Below are 19,039 nucleotides of genomic sequence, written 5' to 3' on the forward strand. Positions count from 1 at the left end.
ACTAACCTGGAAGTAACACGGGCAAGATTTTAGCCGACTGTGCACTTTTGACGCCGCTGCCGCTGCTAAAGTGATGGTCCGTGCATCCGAACAGCTCTTTTTAGCGCAGACGATGGTGTCGCTGGCGACAATTTTAAAGTTTACTGGTGGGTGGCACAGGGCGATAATGGTGAGTGATCACTGAAGGTGACTTGTCACGTTGAGTAGGAAGAGCAGATCCGAAGGCCTGCTACTTCTACGATAGCAGCCACCCGCGCTCAGCGATTCTTGGAAAACTGTAAAGTTGCGAGAAGAAATTTTAATTTTTAGGCACGTAAGCCGCCGCTGCTGCCAAACTCCTCTGGAGTAGATGTATCGTGGAGCGCGATGCATCTTTCCAGAGCGACAATGAACTTACGAAAATGGGTGTCGAACAACGAAGAGGTACAAGAGAAGTTTGCGCACGGCGATAAGAACCATGACAAGCTGACGAAACCAGATGAGAATGAAGTGTAGTACTTAATAAGAGAGGACGTCTTAGGCCAGCTTGAATTTTCAGTAAAAAGGTGGATGGTGAAGTACAATGAGCACCTCTTACAAAGCGGCAAGTGCGGCAAATAACGGCGAGGCTGTTTGATCCCTTAGGAATGCTGACTTCATTTTCAATAAGAGCAAGAAGAGAATTCCAACACCTGTAGAAGAAAAGCATTACATTTCAGTATCTGCTGCCAAAAAATGGCACGAGATAATGTACAACAGGAATAGATGAACTAGAAGTACTGAGCAAGTCTGTATACCAAGACGTTATAATGGCCCTAGACAACAACGAGTAGACAGAAGGAACTGCACGCTTTTCAGGCGCAAGCCCCTTTGCGTACGGTGCTGCAGCATACTTAGCGACAACTTACGAGGAAGAAGACAAGGAAACGCAGCTGCGCCTAGCAAAAGGAAAAATTTTCTCATTGAAAACGGTCTTCGTAACCAGACCAGAGCTACTCGCATCAAAATATCCACAAGCATGAATTAGTATGTAAAAACATATTTCTTGGAAATTTACAGAGACATGCCTATGGACAGTTTCCCCGATCGTTACCCACTGGATCAAGGAGACTAGAAAGCAAGAAAGGTTCGTTGAAAACAAACTGACAGAAACAATTACGAAGTCTGAACCAGAATCGTGGAATCACGTGAAAAGCTAAGAATATCCTGCCGGTCTATTGACGAAAGGAATAAAATCGTGTCAACTTGCGACGTCACGCTTATGGTGCAAAGGACCAGACTGGCTGCGCTAACGACACAGCGCGTCCACCATATGAATACTGGCTACACGAGGAAGAACGAAGCAAAGCGTTAAAAACAGATATGTTCACGGTGAGTCTCACACTGACTAACATAACTGACATGCGAAGATTCAGCTCATTCGTGAAACTGTTAAGGGTGACAGCTTGGAGATTCAGGTAGGTCAAAAATTCAAGACGAAGCAGCGCCACAGGTCCCTTGACAGCGGAAAAAGTTAAGGAAGCTGAGTTATATCATAAAACAAGAGCAAACTAGACCACTGAAACACGATGTGACGATAAGAACAAGAAATAAAGAGAACAGGCAGGCTATACATGGAGCAAACATTTTTGAGAGTGAAGATGGGGTACTCTGATTAGAAGGTCGTCTGCAGGAGAGCCAACACTGCTTTGAAGAGAAACACCAGATGATTCTATTGAGGGAGAGTTACTTCACTGATCTACCGGTGCAGAGTGTTCACCGTCTCACATCACACGGAGCAGTGCAGAGTGTTCACCGTCTCACATGCTGGCACGCCTCAGGCAAACGTTCTGGGTACTTGAACACCGGAAGTTGATTAAGAAGGTACTAAACAAATGCGCAGATTGCAAGGCGTACAACACTAGACCACTGAATTTAGAGATATCGCCCTTATTATCAAACAGGCTTACGCAAAGTCCCCTGTTCAATGTTAGGGGCATAGACTTTGGCAGGCTTCTTTACGCAAAATCTCCCGCAGAGGCGAATTTTAGTTTTTGCGGTATTTGTATTTTACTAGTCTGTGCATCACAGTGGAGTCTGAAAAGTTGTTTGTGGGTACAGAAAATCAAGAATTATTATTATTATTATTATTATATTATAAGATGTGAATCGTAATCTTCACATGCTCAGTAACCAGAGCTGTGCACTTGAAAGTCCTACACAGCATGTCTACGGGCAACTTCATACAGGAGTTTCGAAGGTTTGTGGCTCAGAGGGGAATGTGCCCTGCCGTGTACAGTGACAATGCCAGAACATATAAAAAAAAAGGCAAAGACACTACTGAAATGCTAAAAAATGCGGAGTTTCGTCAGTAAAATATTTCACAGCGATTCCTCAGATCAGGGGAAAGTATACCGCGGAACAAGCACCTTAGTAGGGTGGCTTCTACGACCGCAACGTCAGAGCCATGAAAGCGTCTATGAGAAAGGCCATTGAACGGAAGTTGCTCAGCAGTGATATAATGCTCACGCTGACAACGGAAGTTGAGGGTGCAATGAACTACCACCCATTAACGTACGTTCACAATGAAACGGAGGGTCCTGTCGCCATCACAACAGCAGATAAAATTAGAGGAAAGCAGCGCCTTCCCAGCTCCGGTGCAAGCTGGGGCGGAGGCATTGAAGACGCCTGGAGATCCAAGCAACAGTTCTCAGGTGACAGGTGGAGCCAATGGCACGAGGAGTACCTAAAGGTAATAAGCGGAGCGCTTTTGATTAAGGGGCATGAGAGGCAGCAGATAAGAGAAGGGCATTTGGTGTTGCTTGGAGACAAAAAGCATCGATCCTTCTGGGGGAGGCAGCAGATAAGAAAAGGGCAGTTGGTGTTGCTTGGAGACAAGAAGCATCGATCCTGCTGGAATATGTGCAAGGTGGAGATAAGCTATCTAGGATTAGACGCCATTATACGCTCTTGTCCGCTGAGAGCACCAGTAAGCACGACTGAAAAGGTCGAATCAGTTCCTCTACAATCTTAAAGATGCCTCTCAGTAAGCGCCATTTGAGAGGAAGGAATATGTAAAATATCCTGCAAGAACAGTGTCTGTCAGTAGAAGAGGACTGAACTTGGCTAGAAAGAAAGAAAATTACCATCTTGAGTGTCAAATTAAACGGCCTTCGTAAAAAAGCTGTTTTGCTTTATCACGGAAACAGTGATCCCTGCATGAACTGCAGCGATTTCCTTTCTCAAGAGCTCTCCGTTTTTTTATTGGTTACAGTCTGAGGTTTTCTTACAATGATGTTTCCTAACCAGCTCAGATGCGTACTTTCCCTCCTTGTAGAACTCTAGGTTTAATAATGACTGAAGTGTTAATGAGTCTATAAGTTCTACCTGACACGGGCTATCTGTCGTTTGCAAAAAAAAGTAATCCAGGGTTTAGGGATGTATCTAATACGTTTTCTGCTTGATTTGCATTCGCAGCCCTTCTTCTGCTACTTCAGTCATCAGGCGGTGCATTCTGCATTGATGAAGGATCCTTTCCAAGCTCCTGAACGCAATTTACTGAAGTTTCCTTATATAGGAGAGACAAACAGGACCGTTTACGCCGGTGAGACAAAAGCAAACGCATTCAGTTTGGCTTGGCTTGAGGCTTGATTCTATTGTTTAACACCAAGAATTATGTAGATCATTTACTGACGGGTTTGAAAAGAGTTGAATATGATTTTCATTACATACATTGCCTTAAATTTAACTCGGTTTGGAATGTGGTTTTAGCCAATTTCTTTTTAAAATAAAGTCTTGTTTCATTTATGCCTCGCGATGATCGGGTTAAATCAAAGGTGTAAACTATGGTAAAAGTGTGATTCGAATGCGTTAAATTGTTTAGTGAGAATGTTAAAGATATATATATATATATATATATATATATATATATATATATACATATTAATCTTACGTAGCCACTCTCTCAGCACTCCATGAGTTCATCCTCAACAACGGTCCACTGAAGGCCAAAACCATTAGTCACAATTTAAACGGCATATATGGGAGGATATATGAGACTACTGTTGGCCTGGTATATTTTGAGCTGCCGGCGTCATGGCTCCCGCGCATTATTACTGAAGTAAGAATCTTTAAAAATGATCCGGCATGCTCCCTTGTTTACAGTGCACGCGTTGAGAAAGTGGCCTCGACCGAAAGCGAAGGGAAGAGAGGGGAGGAACAACAATTAAGCTATGTTTTGGACAGGTTTTCCGCGTATATACCAGTCATGTTTCTGACGTCATGCCTAGGTGGTGACGCTGGCTGAGTATGCTATCAAAAGTCTACTTCTTTTGTTAGCAAAAGGCTACCCTAGGTTAGAGCACTGCACGGGCCGACCTCTTGCCACCCGACCCCGCCCGGGCCCGTTCACCCAACCCTCACTCGGACCGGCGGGATGGCTACCTAATCTGGTCCGGCCCCAGGCCAGCCCGACCCGAGCTCGGCCTTGCGAGAGACGCCTCGGCAGTGGGAGATTAAAAACACCTCGGGCCCAGACAAGCCCGGTCAGGGTTTGAAAACAATTAGTTTTACCCGGCTCGGCCAGGGTTTTCGAGTTGGCCTGGGCTCGTCCAGAACTCTACCGTAGGAAGCGAATACACGCTATTAAATTATTACTTTTTGCGCGTGTAAAATATTTTTTTTTTTCAAATCATGCTACACAAATTGCACCATGTACGGATAACTCTAGACACAACCCTAAAAAGTTTTTAACTTTTTAGGGTTGTGTCGTTTACCCGCAGTCTCGGTTTTTTTTTCAACCATGTGCAATGTACACCTGCTCGTTTGCGCCCTTACTTTTTGTTCATTGACACACACGGTCGATTTGCGGTTACATGATATCAAAACGTGATTTCGCACATCAACACGCCAGCTGCCTTTAGACTGGTCCTACTTCATAGGCTGTTGGGACCCCCGGGAGTATGTATTTTGTTTATTTTTTTCCTGAAGGCGTGACGATCATTTGTCCAACATCTGGCTGGTGCGTGTTTGTGATTCCCGCGACTAGTATACACCTACAAGAAAGCCCGATTGACTCGACACCGCATGTCATGCGAATGCTATAGATCGCGGTACCAAAGGACTATTTAGTAATTATATGGTAACAGAAAAAAAAAAACTAATAAACACAGGACATGGTTAATCCCGAACATTTTAACGTTGCTCCAAAAGAAACGAGATGGCGGCGCCATCCAATATAAACACCCAAGAACGAATCACAAAGCAAGAAGAGTGATCATAAGAGGCCACACCCTGAGTTTCTTAAGCTGTCACGAAGTATAGGTGCGTCCATCTCCTATTAAAACTTCATTTTCCGCTGTGTTTTTTTTTTAAACTTAGGAATGCTAGACGCCCTTGACGAATCCATCGGAAGAGTCGTGGAGGTCCTGAGAAACGCTGGTATGCTCGGGGACACCATCATCGCGTTCAGTTCGGACAATGGCGGGTCTCCGTTCGGTCTCTTTTCCAATCGGGGCTTCAACTGGCCGCTGCGGGGAGCGAAGGCAAATCTTTGGGAAGGCGGCGTCCGAGTCCCGGCCTTTGTTTGGAGCTCAAAGTTCCTGAAGAAGCCCCGTGTCTCCGACCAGCTCATGCACATCAGCGACTGGCTTCCGACGCTCTACTCAGCAGCAGGTGAGTGTTTTTAGTTTAGAGCCGATGGATCCCCTCCTTGCACTCTATAAAAAGTCTGTGAGTTACCTTTCCCGCGGGGCACGAAGACAGCCAATCGCGAAGAACAAGGGAAGGATCCGAGCGAGTCGTCAAAGTCCAAATGTGTTTACAACTTAAAAATGCGATGTGCGCTGAAGATATGAAGAGAAAAACCACGCTCACTGGGCCTGCGGACAGCCCATGTTTTTAATCTAATAGCATTATAAATTTTACCAGTAGCTCGGAGCTCCCTTATTCTTTGTTCACCATGACTTGGTGTCTCAGTGCCCCACATAACATTGCCCTTACATGATTTTTGAAAGGGTGTGGCAGAGCGACATAAGCGAAGCCAGCAATCTCAATGAGCATCCTCAGTATCATCATCATCATCACATCAACACGCTTCCGACTTCACCGGCTGTCAGGGGCCCCCTAAGTATCTTGCATACATATTTTTTTTTCTGAAGGCATGACAACTATCGTAGACAGGCGCCGAAAACCAGAAGGACAAGAAGAGACGTAAACACTGGCACCAGTGTTTACGTCTCTTCTTGTCCTTGTGGTTTTTGTGCTTGTCTACGAACATCTACCAACTGGCCCAAACTGCCATATTAATGCATGACAATTATTTGGCGACATCTGGCTGGTGGGTATTTGTGACCACCGGCACCAGTGTACACAAACCAGAAAGCCTGACTGACTCGACACCGCATGTCAAGCGAACGTTATAAAATTCTATAAAATCCTCATCATAATGGTGATGAAATGAAAGACGTTTACAACTGCCCTGTAATGCCGCACTACAGCTCAGCTCTTGAGGAGCAGGAGAAGTGGGTACGGAGGAGAAGGTATGCCCTTCCCCCCTCTCCTGCTCCCCTTTCATTGAGCGGGAAAATTTTTGCTATATTTCCGGCTAAATACCATGGAAAAAATCGCCGCTAAAATTAGCGGAAAAATATTTCCGCTAAGTTTAGCAAAAAAAAAAAAATAATAATAAATTATTAGTGGAAATATTTTTCCGCTAAATTCCAGGGGGCAATTTTTTTTTTCGATAAATTTCGCTGGAAAGTTTTTTCCGCTAAATTTAGTGTGAAACTTTTTCCACTAAATTTAGCGGGTAATTGTTTCCGCTAAATAAAGGGGTATTTCTTCCGCTAAATGTAGCGCGGAAATTTTTCCGCTACATTTAGAGTTGAAAATTTTCCGCTACATTTAGCAGAGAAACCTTTTCTGCCAAAGTTAGCGCAGAATGATTTCCGCTAAACTTAGCGGGGAAATTTTTCCGCTAAACTTAGCGGGGAAACGTTTCCGCAAAACATAGCGGGAAATTTTTTCGATGAATATAGCGGGGAAATGTTTCTGCTAAATCTAGCGGGAAGCTTTTTCCTCTATATTTTGCGAAAAAATTACGCCCTTCTCCCTCGTGACGTCAGACGTGACGTCACATGTGACATCATTATGGAAACCGTCCCATAATTCAACGCACGTTTACGTCGACGGCAACGCCGACGCCGACGCCGCTGAAGCCCGAAACGAGCGCTTAAGAGCAGCGCTCCTAAAGGTCTTTTTTCATGCGATGGATATATGTGCTAATTTTTACAAGCGATATCTGTCTCTTTAGGGAAAGACACACATGCAAAACACATAAGGAAGAGGTAATGTTTTTTGGGCGCCGAAGCCCAGTCTGCGTGTCAAGGGATTGTATGAGCCTATTTTTCGCCGACGAAGCAGGTGTTTTAGGCTTCTCGATCACTAACAAGTGTATTTCCCCAGAGAACATAGTTTTTATGACGTTATATATAGATAGAAATTAAATGTACTGGGAAAATTAGAAAGGTTTTTTTTTTTTTTAATTTTTTTTACAAGTTATGAGCTTGAGGAAAACCGACTACAGCCCTGTTTCGGAGTTGTCACTCCGGAGTTGGAATGACTCCGGTATCAGTTCGCACTTCCGCGACCCCCGAGTGGGGTGGAAACGGAATGGCGGCAGTGCTGAAAGGAATGGAAAGAGAAGATTTATATTTGCTCAAAATGAAGCGAAAAAGGATTGGGCTCGGTTATTTGGTGAGCTATGTTGACCTTCAGCTAGGACCTACGACCTACTGGCGCAACGCCAGCGTACGGTCAGAGTGGCTCCAGAAACAACATCATTGCACTTGATGTGATTGCCGGCTTGACTCTCTGACCGGCTCATGCTCTTTCAAGGGTGAAGGTGCGTACAATCAAAAGCGGAAATATGTAGACGGATGATATATTACTCCGGGCGCCTCGACACGCGACAAATCAACTGTTGTCACCGTGCGCGACTACAGCAACGGTCATATGCCACCTTATGATATGCTGCAGCGTACGGCCCAGTTCAGAGTCAGGCGGAACGTAGAAAAAAAAAGCGTCGTCATTCTATTCCGCGGCACTTGATTCGTTTAGCGTTAATGTGTGCTGCTGCTTCACTAGCTTGAGTGTTATTCGCCACAGGAGCAGAATAAGCAATGTAGATTAATCGCCGTGAAACACCGGAAACTAAGAGCTCGAGACATGCATTTTGAAAGGTATCGCGAATGCAGTCGCGGTACATTGAAAGGCAAACAACGGAATGCGTGATTTCTTGTACATGCTGCGCAGCCTGGCGACGGGATAGGAAAAGTTGGGCATGCGCATTAGGCCAGACTTACGAGGATTCGCGTTCAACTATGATATGCCTTGACTAAAGCTCGGCGTGCCATCGCTTCGTCTTGGCGTGCGAGGGCTTTGTCACGGCGTGTTAAGTCAAGCACCGAGCTATGACCCAAGGCCACGTGAAGGCATATAATAGTTGAACGCGAATCCTCGTATTTGTGGCCTTGCCGCGCATGCCCAACCTTACCTATCCCGTCGCTAGGCTGCGCAGCATGTACAGAAAGCCACGCACTCCGTTGTTCGTATTTCAATGTATCGCGACACGCAAGCAGAAAAAGATACTAGCCCGTGTCCGGGTACTGAGCTTTATAATCAATTTCCAGGTACTAGAGCGATAATGTCCGCACATTATGAGCGCATGTATACTTTTAGCTCTGCAAATTTTGTATTTGCCTCTGAAATAAATAAATAAATGTATTGGATAAGTTGGGAAATGGGAAGAATCATATAATAAACGTAAATTTATAGGTTTTTAAACAAGCTCTATGGTACGGCCCTACAGACCCTTGTGCTGGTACCGTGCGATTGCACTTCTTCAGCGGTTCTGCGTCCCTATGTGCATGGACAATTGGGCAGGTATACCTTACGTCGCTTCTGACAGCGTAGCGGGGCTGTTGTGTTCTTCGCATCAGAGAGCAAGATTGCTTCTAACTATGCGAAGCACAAATTAGACATACGTTCGGCCTCGTTAATCAAACTCACTCCCCATGTATCTCCTAGAAGTGGAGAGTACACAAATTGTACACAAAGAATATCGTTCTGTCGTCTGTGGCGAGAATTACACGCCTCATCGCGCAATCGGTGTCTCGAGTTCCACTAAGTGTGGAACCAAGTGCTTTGTGCGACCCTAGCTAGACTTTGTAGGATCGGTGCTTTGGAGATGCGCTTCAAATATTTTGAAGGTGTTTTTCCGTTTCATTTTTTTATGATTGTTTTACCGGAAGCACAATATGGATGAAATGGAACTCCTCAGCTATTCCAGGAATGAGAATGGGCCCAGTGACTCCATTTCCTAGAAGTTGCGAGGAATGGAATTATTGGAAGTTTTAATTCCCGAAATAAACTTAAAATGAAAAAAGTGCTCATTCAGCAACACTGACCTCTAATGAAGGCACTCACAAGTCACAACTTTAATAATTGAGGTTTCTTTACCTAGTTCAGGCAACGAAGTGAGTTAGAGCCCTTAGAGATTTGAAACCTCGGTGGCAACGTTACTAGAACCACTCAGTTGGGAAACTGCCGTAGAGAATGCTCTGAAAAAGTGGCTCCGATCTGTCCTCCAGAACCGAGCTAATGGCGAGCACAATGCCGCCATTTCTCCCGCAGCGGCCACTCGAGGAACTGCACGTTACTTCCATTTTGGCTTTAATCGGCCATTTTGGCGCCGAAACAGATACAGCGGAAGAGGTTACAGGGGTGCCACCCCCGTCTACCCAGCGGACGCGCCGCGAATTACTACCAAAGTTACAATGCACCTAGGTCAGGACGCGCTACCTGAAAGCACAGCTGAGGCATGGTTGTATAAAAACAATATTAATTGTGCCGCAAAACCTTGCAAACTGAAGATTATAAAAACATCACGCGCCCTTCATTTTGTACTAAACTCCAATAAATTTCATACAAGAAGTCTTTTCCGTTTGTTTTTACGCAATAACATGCTTTCTAAAAGCTCAATGTGACCACAGTACAGACAAATGATAAAGAGTGGCGCTGTTGTCGTATTTAGCTCGGTCTCGGGGGACGCCAGCGGCCCAGGTTTCGACGGCGAGTTTCCCAACTGAGTGTTCTAGTAACGTTGCTCGGTGGTAAAGAACCGAATAACTTATTTTGATACTGAAATTTTACGATGATTAAAACATGGTTACGAAAGTTCTCAATGCATCGTCTGCCTAGAGAGCGCTCACTGATTAGTCTTCCGAGTGATTCGCTGTGTACGGGGTGTGGAGGAAGGGAACCGAGACGTGTCCTGTTCGGATGGCCGTTTATGGAACACTGACATTGCGGGTGCCCAAGCCCCGCGTGCACCCCAATCGTCCGCGCGCTCTTCCTCTTCCTTTATTTCTCAACATCCTGCCGGGCCGGCACTGGTGTCGATGCTGCCTCAAGAAGGAAGAGCCGCTGGGCAGGCCTGTTGATCTCTCGCCCGGATGTTTTCGTCTGGACCTCGTCACTCAAGAAGTCGTCCTGCCCAGACACGTCCCACGGACTTTCCCGGTCGTCGTGGACGTCTGCCACCCCAGCTCCGGGTGCACATTTTCTTTCGCTTAGTGGTGTCCTTCCATTTCACCTTCCACCTCTTTGAAGGAGCTGGGTATTCGGTGCTTGGAAGGGGGTCTGCTTGGGAGTCCTCGGACGGTAGCTCTTTTCCCTTTAGCATTTTCGTTTTTTTCTGCTCAGCTTGGACCGTGGCAATCGACTTTGCGTTCGGATTGTACGCGGACTCCGGAGATGCTGCGCCCTTTCTGCCTTTCGGAATTGAAGGACCGTCCGTTACTCCAGCTCGAAAAGCTCTGCAGACCTCCGCTTATGCGCCTTTCAAAGTCCTTTCTGACCGACAACTGCCGTCGCCTACGAGTTCGGCGTGACAAAAGTTCGACGTTGACGATTCTTCGACGCACGCTGAATCCGGCTTCTCCGACCATCCCTCAGTCGCTCCTCTGCACTTTAGACCTGGCGGTATTACTTTCGTTTCTCTGCCTTCTATCCTTCTAGAGCTGTGAACGCTTTGTCGAACGGTCTGCTTGCCTATTGATAGTAGTCCCACAACTCTTGACATATCATGTTGTTCTCGGCTTGCAAACGCATTCGTGGTGCCGACCGTTTCAGACGGCTCGCTCCCCTGCGCGACTTTGCAGTGCTCAAATTTTCCGGGTCTTGCTGAGCGCACGATATCCGCTGGCCCCGACATTCCTTTCGGCGGGGAGATCTGATGTTCCTTGTCTGTGCTCCCCACGGCAGCTGGCCGGATTTTCAGCTTGTTAGGGACCAGTCTTGACTGCTGAACCGTGCCTAAAAGGTGTCGGTGTCGGTGAAAGGTGTCGGGCAAGGGTTCGCTCCTCCTGGGCAGCAACAGCTTGCGGTGAAACGGTTTCCATTTTTTTTTTGAGGCCGAACGATTTACCCGTCTATCGCAGGCATCCTCCGTGGCTATAAAGCTATGTGTGCCGCTCTCTCCGAGGACGATGCTATCGCACAAAGACATTGGTTCCGAGAGTAGCATGGTAGTTCTCCCTTTCTTGCCTGCAGCGACGGGACTTTTCAATTGGTTCACCAGTTCTTCGAAGACATCGTCCTGTGTGGCAGCCGACAGTTTCGTGGGTGTGCAGTCTCGCGCGTAGATCGTTTTGTGGCCAACACTACTGCACAGGGACATTGGTTCCGAAATTAGCGCCGTCCTAATCTCTCTGTTGTGTTTCTTGAGCTGATTGCAATTTGGTTATAGGCCTGCGGTACTTATCATGAAAGGCACTTCGTTCCGCAAATCACGCTTTTTTATGCTTCTTTCAAATGGTTGGAGTGCTCGGTGATCAATTGGATGTGTGTCGACTAAATCGGTGACACCCATGGCATCTCGGCGCCACATATGTGAAGGATCAAAATCCTCGTTACCGTCGTTGGAGAATTCACATGACAGAGAAAGGGTGGTGACTGTGCTTCGTGGGTTGCTAGAATGACAGGTATACGTTCCTTGTATCATCCAGCCGAAGACGGTTTCAACTGCCGTTAGTGCCTCGCTGAGGCGTTTAATTTTGCCTGGGGCAATATTCCAATAGGCGTCAGATCCGATTAGGATACCTATTTCATTTGGGCATGGCACACCTCCTGGTGCTATATCGGCGCTCAGCATGTTTTCAGAGTGGAGTCGAGCTTGCAGCTCTTCGTTGACCGGATGACTGATGACAGTGCAGATTTCTGGCACCTCCAATGCTTCCAAGTGGATTCGTGTGCCGGTGGTTCGACCACATAGTTCGATGGTAACTCGTCGACAGTGATAGCGTGAAGATCGTCGAGCGTTACCAAGCGTTAATATGGTGAGCTCTTCGTGTCCAAGAGCTGTGCAGTTCAATTGTTTTGAGACGTCGCGACGCACGAAAGTTCTTTGACTGCCGCTGTCCAGCAATATTCGAACAGGGACTCTTTCATGGAGCGAAGAAGTACACACTTGGCCCGTTTGAAGCAGAACTGACGGTTCGGGCTTTGCCGCGTTCGTTGGAGCACTAATAATTGCCGCAGAGTTTGGAGGAGAGTCTTCTCCAGATTGGCCGATGCCCTGCGTAGCTTCAGGGGGTCGGGAAACGTCGCATAGAATGGTCAGGTGGTGCCCTCCGCAAGCGTTACAGGTTAGGCTCCTTGCTGTGCGGCAGGCACGGGCGATGTGGTTCCGTTTGGCACACTTAAAGCAGCAGCGTGCCTGTGTGAGCCTTAATCGTTTTTCCTGGGTCGATAGTGTATCCTGGCAGCTCTGGACGTCGTGTTCAGCGGAGCCACAGAGCGGACACGATAGAACTTGGTGGTGAACTGATTCGCTGGTCAGTGCCAGCGCAGATGGATTGTGCGATAAGGACTGAGTTTGTCAGTTCGGCTGATGTGGTGGGCCTTCGGATGCCCGAGTAGGTTGTTGCATGCACCCTTCCTCTCGTATCTCGATCTGGATTTGAAGAAACGTCATGATAAGCTTAACTTGATCATCTGGGCGCCATTCGAGCGCGTTGGGGCTGTCTGTTGTCGCACTTTCCTTTATTTTCTGTCGGTACATGAGTGCTAGATCTTCGGGAAGAGCTCACATAAATACACGATGAAGAACTACCACGTAGTTGTTGGGCGGAATATTCAAGCCTTCTAGAGATGTGTGGAAACGAATGGCGTTGAACAGCTGACGTAGTTGCGTGACGTTTCTTGAACTGCTTATTTTCGGAAGATTCAGTAGCTGGTTAATATGTTCGTCGATCAAGATATCACGTCTTCCAAATCTGTCATGAAGTGTACGAACTGCGAGGTCATACGTCTGCTCGGAGAGACGAATGCCTTCGACAGCCCTCTTAGCGTTGTGAGTGAGGTATGTCATGAGGTACTTAAATTTTTCGATGGGAGGGAGGTGGGGATTTCTGTGAATCGTGACATAAAAATGGTCCCAAAATCCCTGCCAATCACTGATGTTTCCGGCAAAGGTAGGTAGGTACCTGGAGTTTGGGAAGGGCGACCCTTCGATGACTGCCCTGAGCGGGTGCTTTAGGGACGGTTCCGGTGGGAGAAAGGCTGCTTAAGGTTTTGGTTGTGGGAGGGTGGCCGCTGTGCTGCAGTGTGTCGGTTGGGGTGCTTGCAACACGCGTGGCGATGATCGTGGGTCGGTTTAGTTTGTCCAGGGCGTAACGAAGACGCGTGATGCCGTGGCTAATCCTCATGTGGTAGTCCTCTGCTCCCTCGATTTCGTTCTCCAAGTCGTCGTCGGTTGTCGATGTAAGAATATCCCGGTCCAGGTCATCTAGGCCTGTCTGCTTCTGAATGAGATAGTCGAGCGGGAGCCGCAAGTCAAGCTCTGTTGTGTTCGGGTTCTGGATAAGATCGTCCAGCTGGGATATCGTCCTGGTGACGACGGAGCGGACAACGCCGCGGGTCCTGCGTAGGCGGTCTATGTCCTCTCGAGGGGTTTCGGCACCAAATTCTATGTGGAGGAAGGGACCCGAGACGTGTCCTGTTTGGATGGCCGTTTATGGAACACTGACATTGCGGGTGCCGAAGCCCCGCGTGCACCCCAATCGTCCGCGCGCTCTTCCTCTTCCTTTATTTCTCAACACAGGGTATACCCCCAGAATTACGTTTTTTTCTTGACGCAAAAATAGACTACGCATCGCGAAAAATCACTCTCTGTCATCGTGCAGCACTAGCGGTCTGAACCAGGGGCCAAACTTTCTGGACTAGCCAGTATGTTAATAAAAAGTTGAAAGTCAACAGAAAATTTAAATTAAAAATTGGCGGCCGACGGAGCACTCGAAAGTATAGGATTGAATAGCGACGTCAGTTACTAAAAAGGGTATTTTCCCAATGAAGTATTCATAAAATCATTTATAGCTTTTGAATAAGATAGGGTTCTAATTCTATGACATCTTGTTCTAACCGCTAGCGCTACATTTGGTTGGAGGCTGAGAGGTCCGCGAAGCGTCGTTTATTTTGGTGGTACAAAATAATCCCGGTATTTTTTAAATGAAGGTGGGGGGAGATTGCTGTAGTATACGTTAAGAAACTTCCAATGTCGTTTAGTGATTCTGCGATAAAATGCACAACGCGAATGTGAAATTCTTTCGCAGGTGGTGACGTGTCGAATCTGGGCTCAATGGACGGAATCGACATGTGGCGATATTTAACCCTGGGCTTTGGGTCTCCTCGGAAGGAAGTGCTCCTCACCATTGACCCAAAGAACAACCTCGCGGCACTGCGCTACAAGAACTACAAGCTAGTGGTGGGTGAAGGGTTCAACGAAGAACTGGACGGACGCTATTCTTTCCCCGGCGGCTTGCGCCCCACAAATGACGTCCCCCAGCTGAGGAAGGACTCGAAGGTGGCACGGGTACTCGAGTCATTCTACGGGAAACAGAATCGGAATTGGTCTCCTCTGGACTGGAGCAAGAACCCCGTCGTAGACTGCCGCGAACGCTGGCTGACCAACAACTTTGTGGCTCGACAACCACCGTACCTGTTCGACCTTGAGCGAGATCCCTGTGAGCTCCACAATTTGGCAGGATCTAAACGACTTGTAAGTTGGCTTCGTAAACATGCATGAGCGCCTACTTTGCCTTCGTAAAACAACCGCATCGAAAAAAAAAGGCTTAGTTTGATTAGAGGCAATGTGGATAATTAGCACTCGAAACGCCTTCTGCTCTTGATAACGAAGCAAGGAAAGCGCCATTCTTAGGTTCGCAATCCATACCTCGATGTTCGGGAAATGAGTCTTTAGATCTTAGTCATTTGCAGAATGTTACAGGGTCCCCGAAGAAGTGTAAAGTTTTTCCGCAACGCGAAAATACATTTTATACTTTCGAATGCTCAGTCTACTCTCAAATGTTGTACTACCGTACAGGACCAGATGCCAAAGTTCCAGAACATTCCGTTATTTAATTTAAAAGCTATAATTGTTTAAAAATATACATTGATGAAAGAAGTCCGTTTACGGTATTTGACGTCATTTACCTTTGCCCAAAACTAAGTTTTGTCGCCCGTTATTTTCTCATTAAAAATTTCCAAAATATATTATAACTTTCTGTGCTTCGGAGTTTATTTTTCTCCGAATTCGAGGGCGTTGTTCGGAGTTTATTTTCTACAAAAATGGGAAGCTTATAGATATATATTTTTCTGAGATTACCGATTCTTCGAAACTTGGAGTGAAATTCTGCTGTGTTTTCAATTTTTCTATAGTAAAAATTAATAATATCCGGGTGTCAACGTGTGCTACATTGAAGATAACTCGTTTGTATCAATTAAAATTTCTTCAGTGGGAATTTATGTTGACGCCAGTGCTATTGACATACTATTTTGTCGCACAATAAAAGTTGCAAAGAAGTGTTGCCTCGATAAATGTCGGTATCTTGAAATCAATAAACTCCTGGAAGTAGTCGCTTGGAAGCTCGTATTTATCCCATCCTATAGATCAGCCTATCAGGCGGCTTCGCGAGGTGGAGTGGTATAGAAGCATTACGCTTCAACTGCCCACCTTCTTTTCCCCCTTCTATGAAATATCTATGGTTTATAGCTTTTGTTTTTATAAAAACACAACGCCTCCGTCCTCTAAAGGGCAATAGTGTGCCCCAAACAGGAAATTACGATGACCTATTGTTCTGAATGCACCTTGACGAGATAAGTGGCAAGACACACTTTGCCAATGAACAAATATTAAAAAAAAAGAAAAAAAAACTGAGGTGGCATTTTCTGAGAAGATTAACACTGTGCACTGACCAAGTTTAAGATGCCTTCTGTTTTTATGTTTTTATTTTCAGGCGATGGTACAACAAAATTAGGAGTTTATCGAATACATACGAATTGATAAAAATTTTACTGGCGGGTGTTTCTCGAAAATTTTCAGAAGTATCTCAAAACACGGAACCCTAGTTATAAAGTTTAAGCCAGATAACCCCAGCACTGATACTTTGGCATCTGGTTCGAACCGGTAGCACTGCATTTGGGCCTAGACTGAGCGTTCGGCGATGTAGGGGTCAATAACAAAATGTAAACTTTTGGTTACGGACATTTCGTAGAGCACAGTAATTAGCTCTTCGCGAGGAGCGAGCGCGGAGCAGAGGTACGGGGCTCGATGTGAGTGGACTTGAAACTTGTGCATGACGAACACCGGAACATTGGATTAATAAATGCTACATTGATAACCTTAGCACCTTTATCCGGACAAGCGTTGAGCTAGAATACTATTGACGTCGCAACGTGAGTCTCGCCGCTTGTCTCGGGTCGGGTAGTGCAGAGACACGATGGACATTCAGAGACTGTTGGACGAAAACATCACGCGCGACGGATGCCTGCCATGATTCCACTCCCGGGCTAAGGCCAAGTTCTGGGGCCCCCTTCTGGAAAAGGCCTACGCCAGGTATTTCGGCTGCTACAAGTAGCTGGAGATGTGCAGCCGATCGGCCGCCTTGTAGGATCTGATGGAGGGAGCGGCCGAGATCCTCGAGCTGTCCGCGGGTGGCTATGCGAGGGTCACCGGACTGCGGATCGCCCTGATCGCCAAAATGGTGGCTCCGGGCGACGTCTACTCGCTGTTCTGTTTCGCCACCTCGATGTAGCACGCTCAAGAGTAATGCCCAGGAAATCGGAAACGACTAGGAGGCTTCGACAGTGTCAAAAGCCATTAGGAGCACATTGAGAGTATCTCACGCATCGTCAAAGTATTCACTCTAACGTTCGGCTGTGACGTGCTCCCGTCTTGCTCCTGCTGTCCTGTTGGCAGCGCATCGGTCAAGGTCTCCATCAGTGTGGATAGGAAAAAATTCAAGCTTTGTCAGCAGTGTTTATTTTATTTTAAAGCAGAGGCATGTTTGGCGCTCTGATCGCTATCTTTTTTCACACAAACAAGTCAATGGCACATGCTGGAAGACTTTAAAAGCTAGCCGCGCTATTGATAATGCTCAGATGGAAAGATACACTGCTGGGAATGTGGGCAAATCTTTAGTTATTGTCACTTTTTTCCCCTTAACGTTATATCAGTGCTTATTTTAAAGCAAAAGTGTCTAATGTACAGTTCGTTCTCACTCCTTACCTGAGCAAGTCATGGCGCAAGATGGAAGACTTTTTTAAAGTTAAGAGGCACTATTCATGATGTTGGGTTTGAGGGGGAGACTGGTGGAAAAGCTGAAATATGTATAGTTCTTCCCACTTTTGTTTCTTAATATTAATGTGAGGACCCAGTTATTGTCTACGAGAGGTTAATATATTTTGTGCGATCTTCTGCCCCGCAAAGGAGACTTGATGCAAACGTCTGCAGAAAGGAAGACGACCTGCTGATTTTGAGGAACATGAACAATCTTGAAGGGGGAAGGGATGTTGCGATTTGGACACGTAGATGACTTGGGTGAAAAAGCGTTGGGTGCGCGGGGAGCGAGGGCGGGGGGAAAGGCGCGTGCACTCAAGGCTTCAGCCATGGCCACGTGAGCTGCCGAACACCGGAACGTCGGCTCAATAGGTGACGTGCGCGACCAAAACCATTGCTGTGATCGGCCACCTACGATTGGCCCAATGCTCATGATGTCTCGAGTAAGATGCTTTCATCTCTCATTGACGTAAATAAGAGCAATGTCAAACTGTCACCCCTGACGGTGTTGATTTAGGAGCGCGATTGCTGGGCTTCCACCTTGCTTTTCACACGCCATCAAAATCGTCGCTCGCTACTAATAATCTGGGTTCTGACGTCAGCGATAGGAACCATGAGAGGGCGCCACCGAAATATCTCGTCGCTCAAAAGTGCTACAGTGATGATCTGAGCCCGTTTCTTCGGCCAAGCGATGAGCGAAAATCGCGCAAAGTTCATCGAGCAACATTGGCGCATGCCATTTCTTGGGTGCGAAGCGTCTGGTTGGATCAGAGTCCTCGCCGAACGCTGACGCAACTCTCGTGCCCAATACCTGCTCAGAGCACGTGCCCAAACAATGGCGGACTCGGATCATGAGTGTAGCAGCGACTAGATGGCGTGCACTTTTGAAAAGGGTTTCTTGTCAGTTCATTAATTGCTCTCAACGCGTGCTCTCAGTGAAATTGGAAACGGTCAACTTCGAAATGTACGTCCATGAAACTTCAATATCATCCCAATTTCTGTTACAGGTACTTCGCTTCATGATGTCCAAGTTGGCTGCCTACAACGCTACCGCAGTTCCACCTCTTTTCCAACCCCAGGATCCCAGGGCGTATCCCGAGTATCACGGCGGCGTCTGGTCGCCCTGGCTAGATTGAGGAATGTTATCAGAAAAAATGGAAAAAATAAAGGGGACTTAGGGACTTTAATTGTTGTCATTCTTGCTGTTCCGCATCTATTTCGCACGGTTAACTATATGATGAAGATCGTGTGGAGAAACTTGATCAAACAACCATATAAAGCATGCTGTCACCTAACCGAGTGGAGTAGATTACCACCATTGTGCGTTGACACAAGTGCTCTTGGCAGTCTTGAATAACACTGAAACATCAATCGATTGCAGTTGTAGCGAATCCGAAGTCAGCC

At 46.7% G+C, this 19,039-nt stretch overlaps 1 protein-coding gene across 1 annotated transcript in view; it reads left to right on the plus strand.

Moving 5' to 3' along the window:
* Window positions 1-18,771, plus strand: part of LOC8034772 (arylsulfatase B-like) — a 53,975-nt gene extending 35,204 nt beyond the window's left edge. Inside the window, exons 6-9 of the mRNA XM_040210838.3 lie at window positions 3,436-3,562; window positions 5,338-5,631; window positions 14,631-15,076; window positions 18,643-18,771. Coding sequence (XP_040066772.3) covers window positions 3,436-3,562; window positions 5,338-5,631; window positions 14,631-15,076; window positions 18,643-18,771 — 996 coding nt within the window. The remainder of the gene's footprint in view (window positions 1-3,435; window positions 3,563-5,337; window positions 5,632-14,630; window positions 15,077-18,642) is intronic.
* The last annotated feature ends 268 nt before the right edge of the window (window positions 18,772-19,039 follow it).

This window comes from Ixodes scapularis, unplaced genomic scaffold, assembly GCF_016920785.2.
Source record: "Ixodes scapularis isolate PalLabHiFi unplaced genomic scaffold, ASM1692078v2 PGA_scaffold0__279_contigs__length_252992795, whole genome shotgun sequence".
Lineage (NCBI taxonomy): Eukaryota > Metazoa > Arthropoda > Arachnida > Ixodida > Ixodidae > Ixodes > Ixodes scapularis.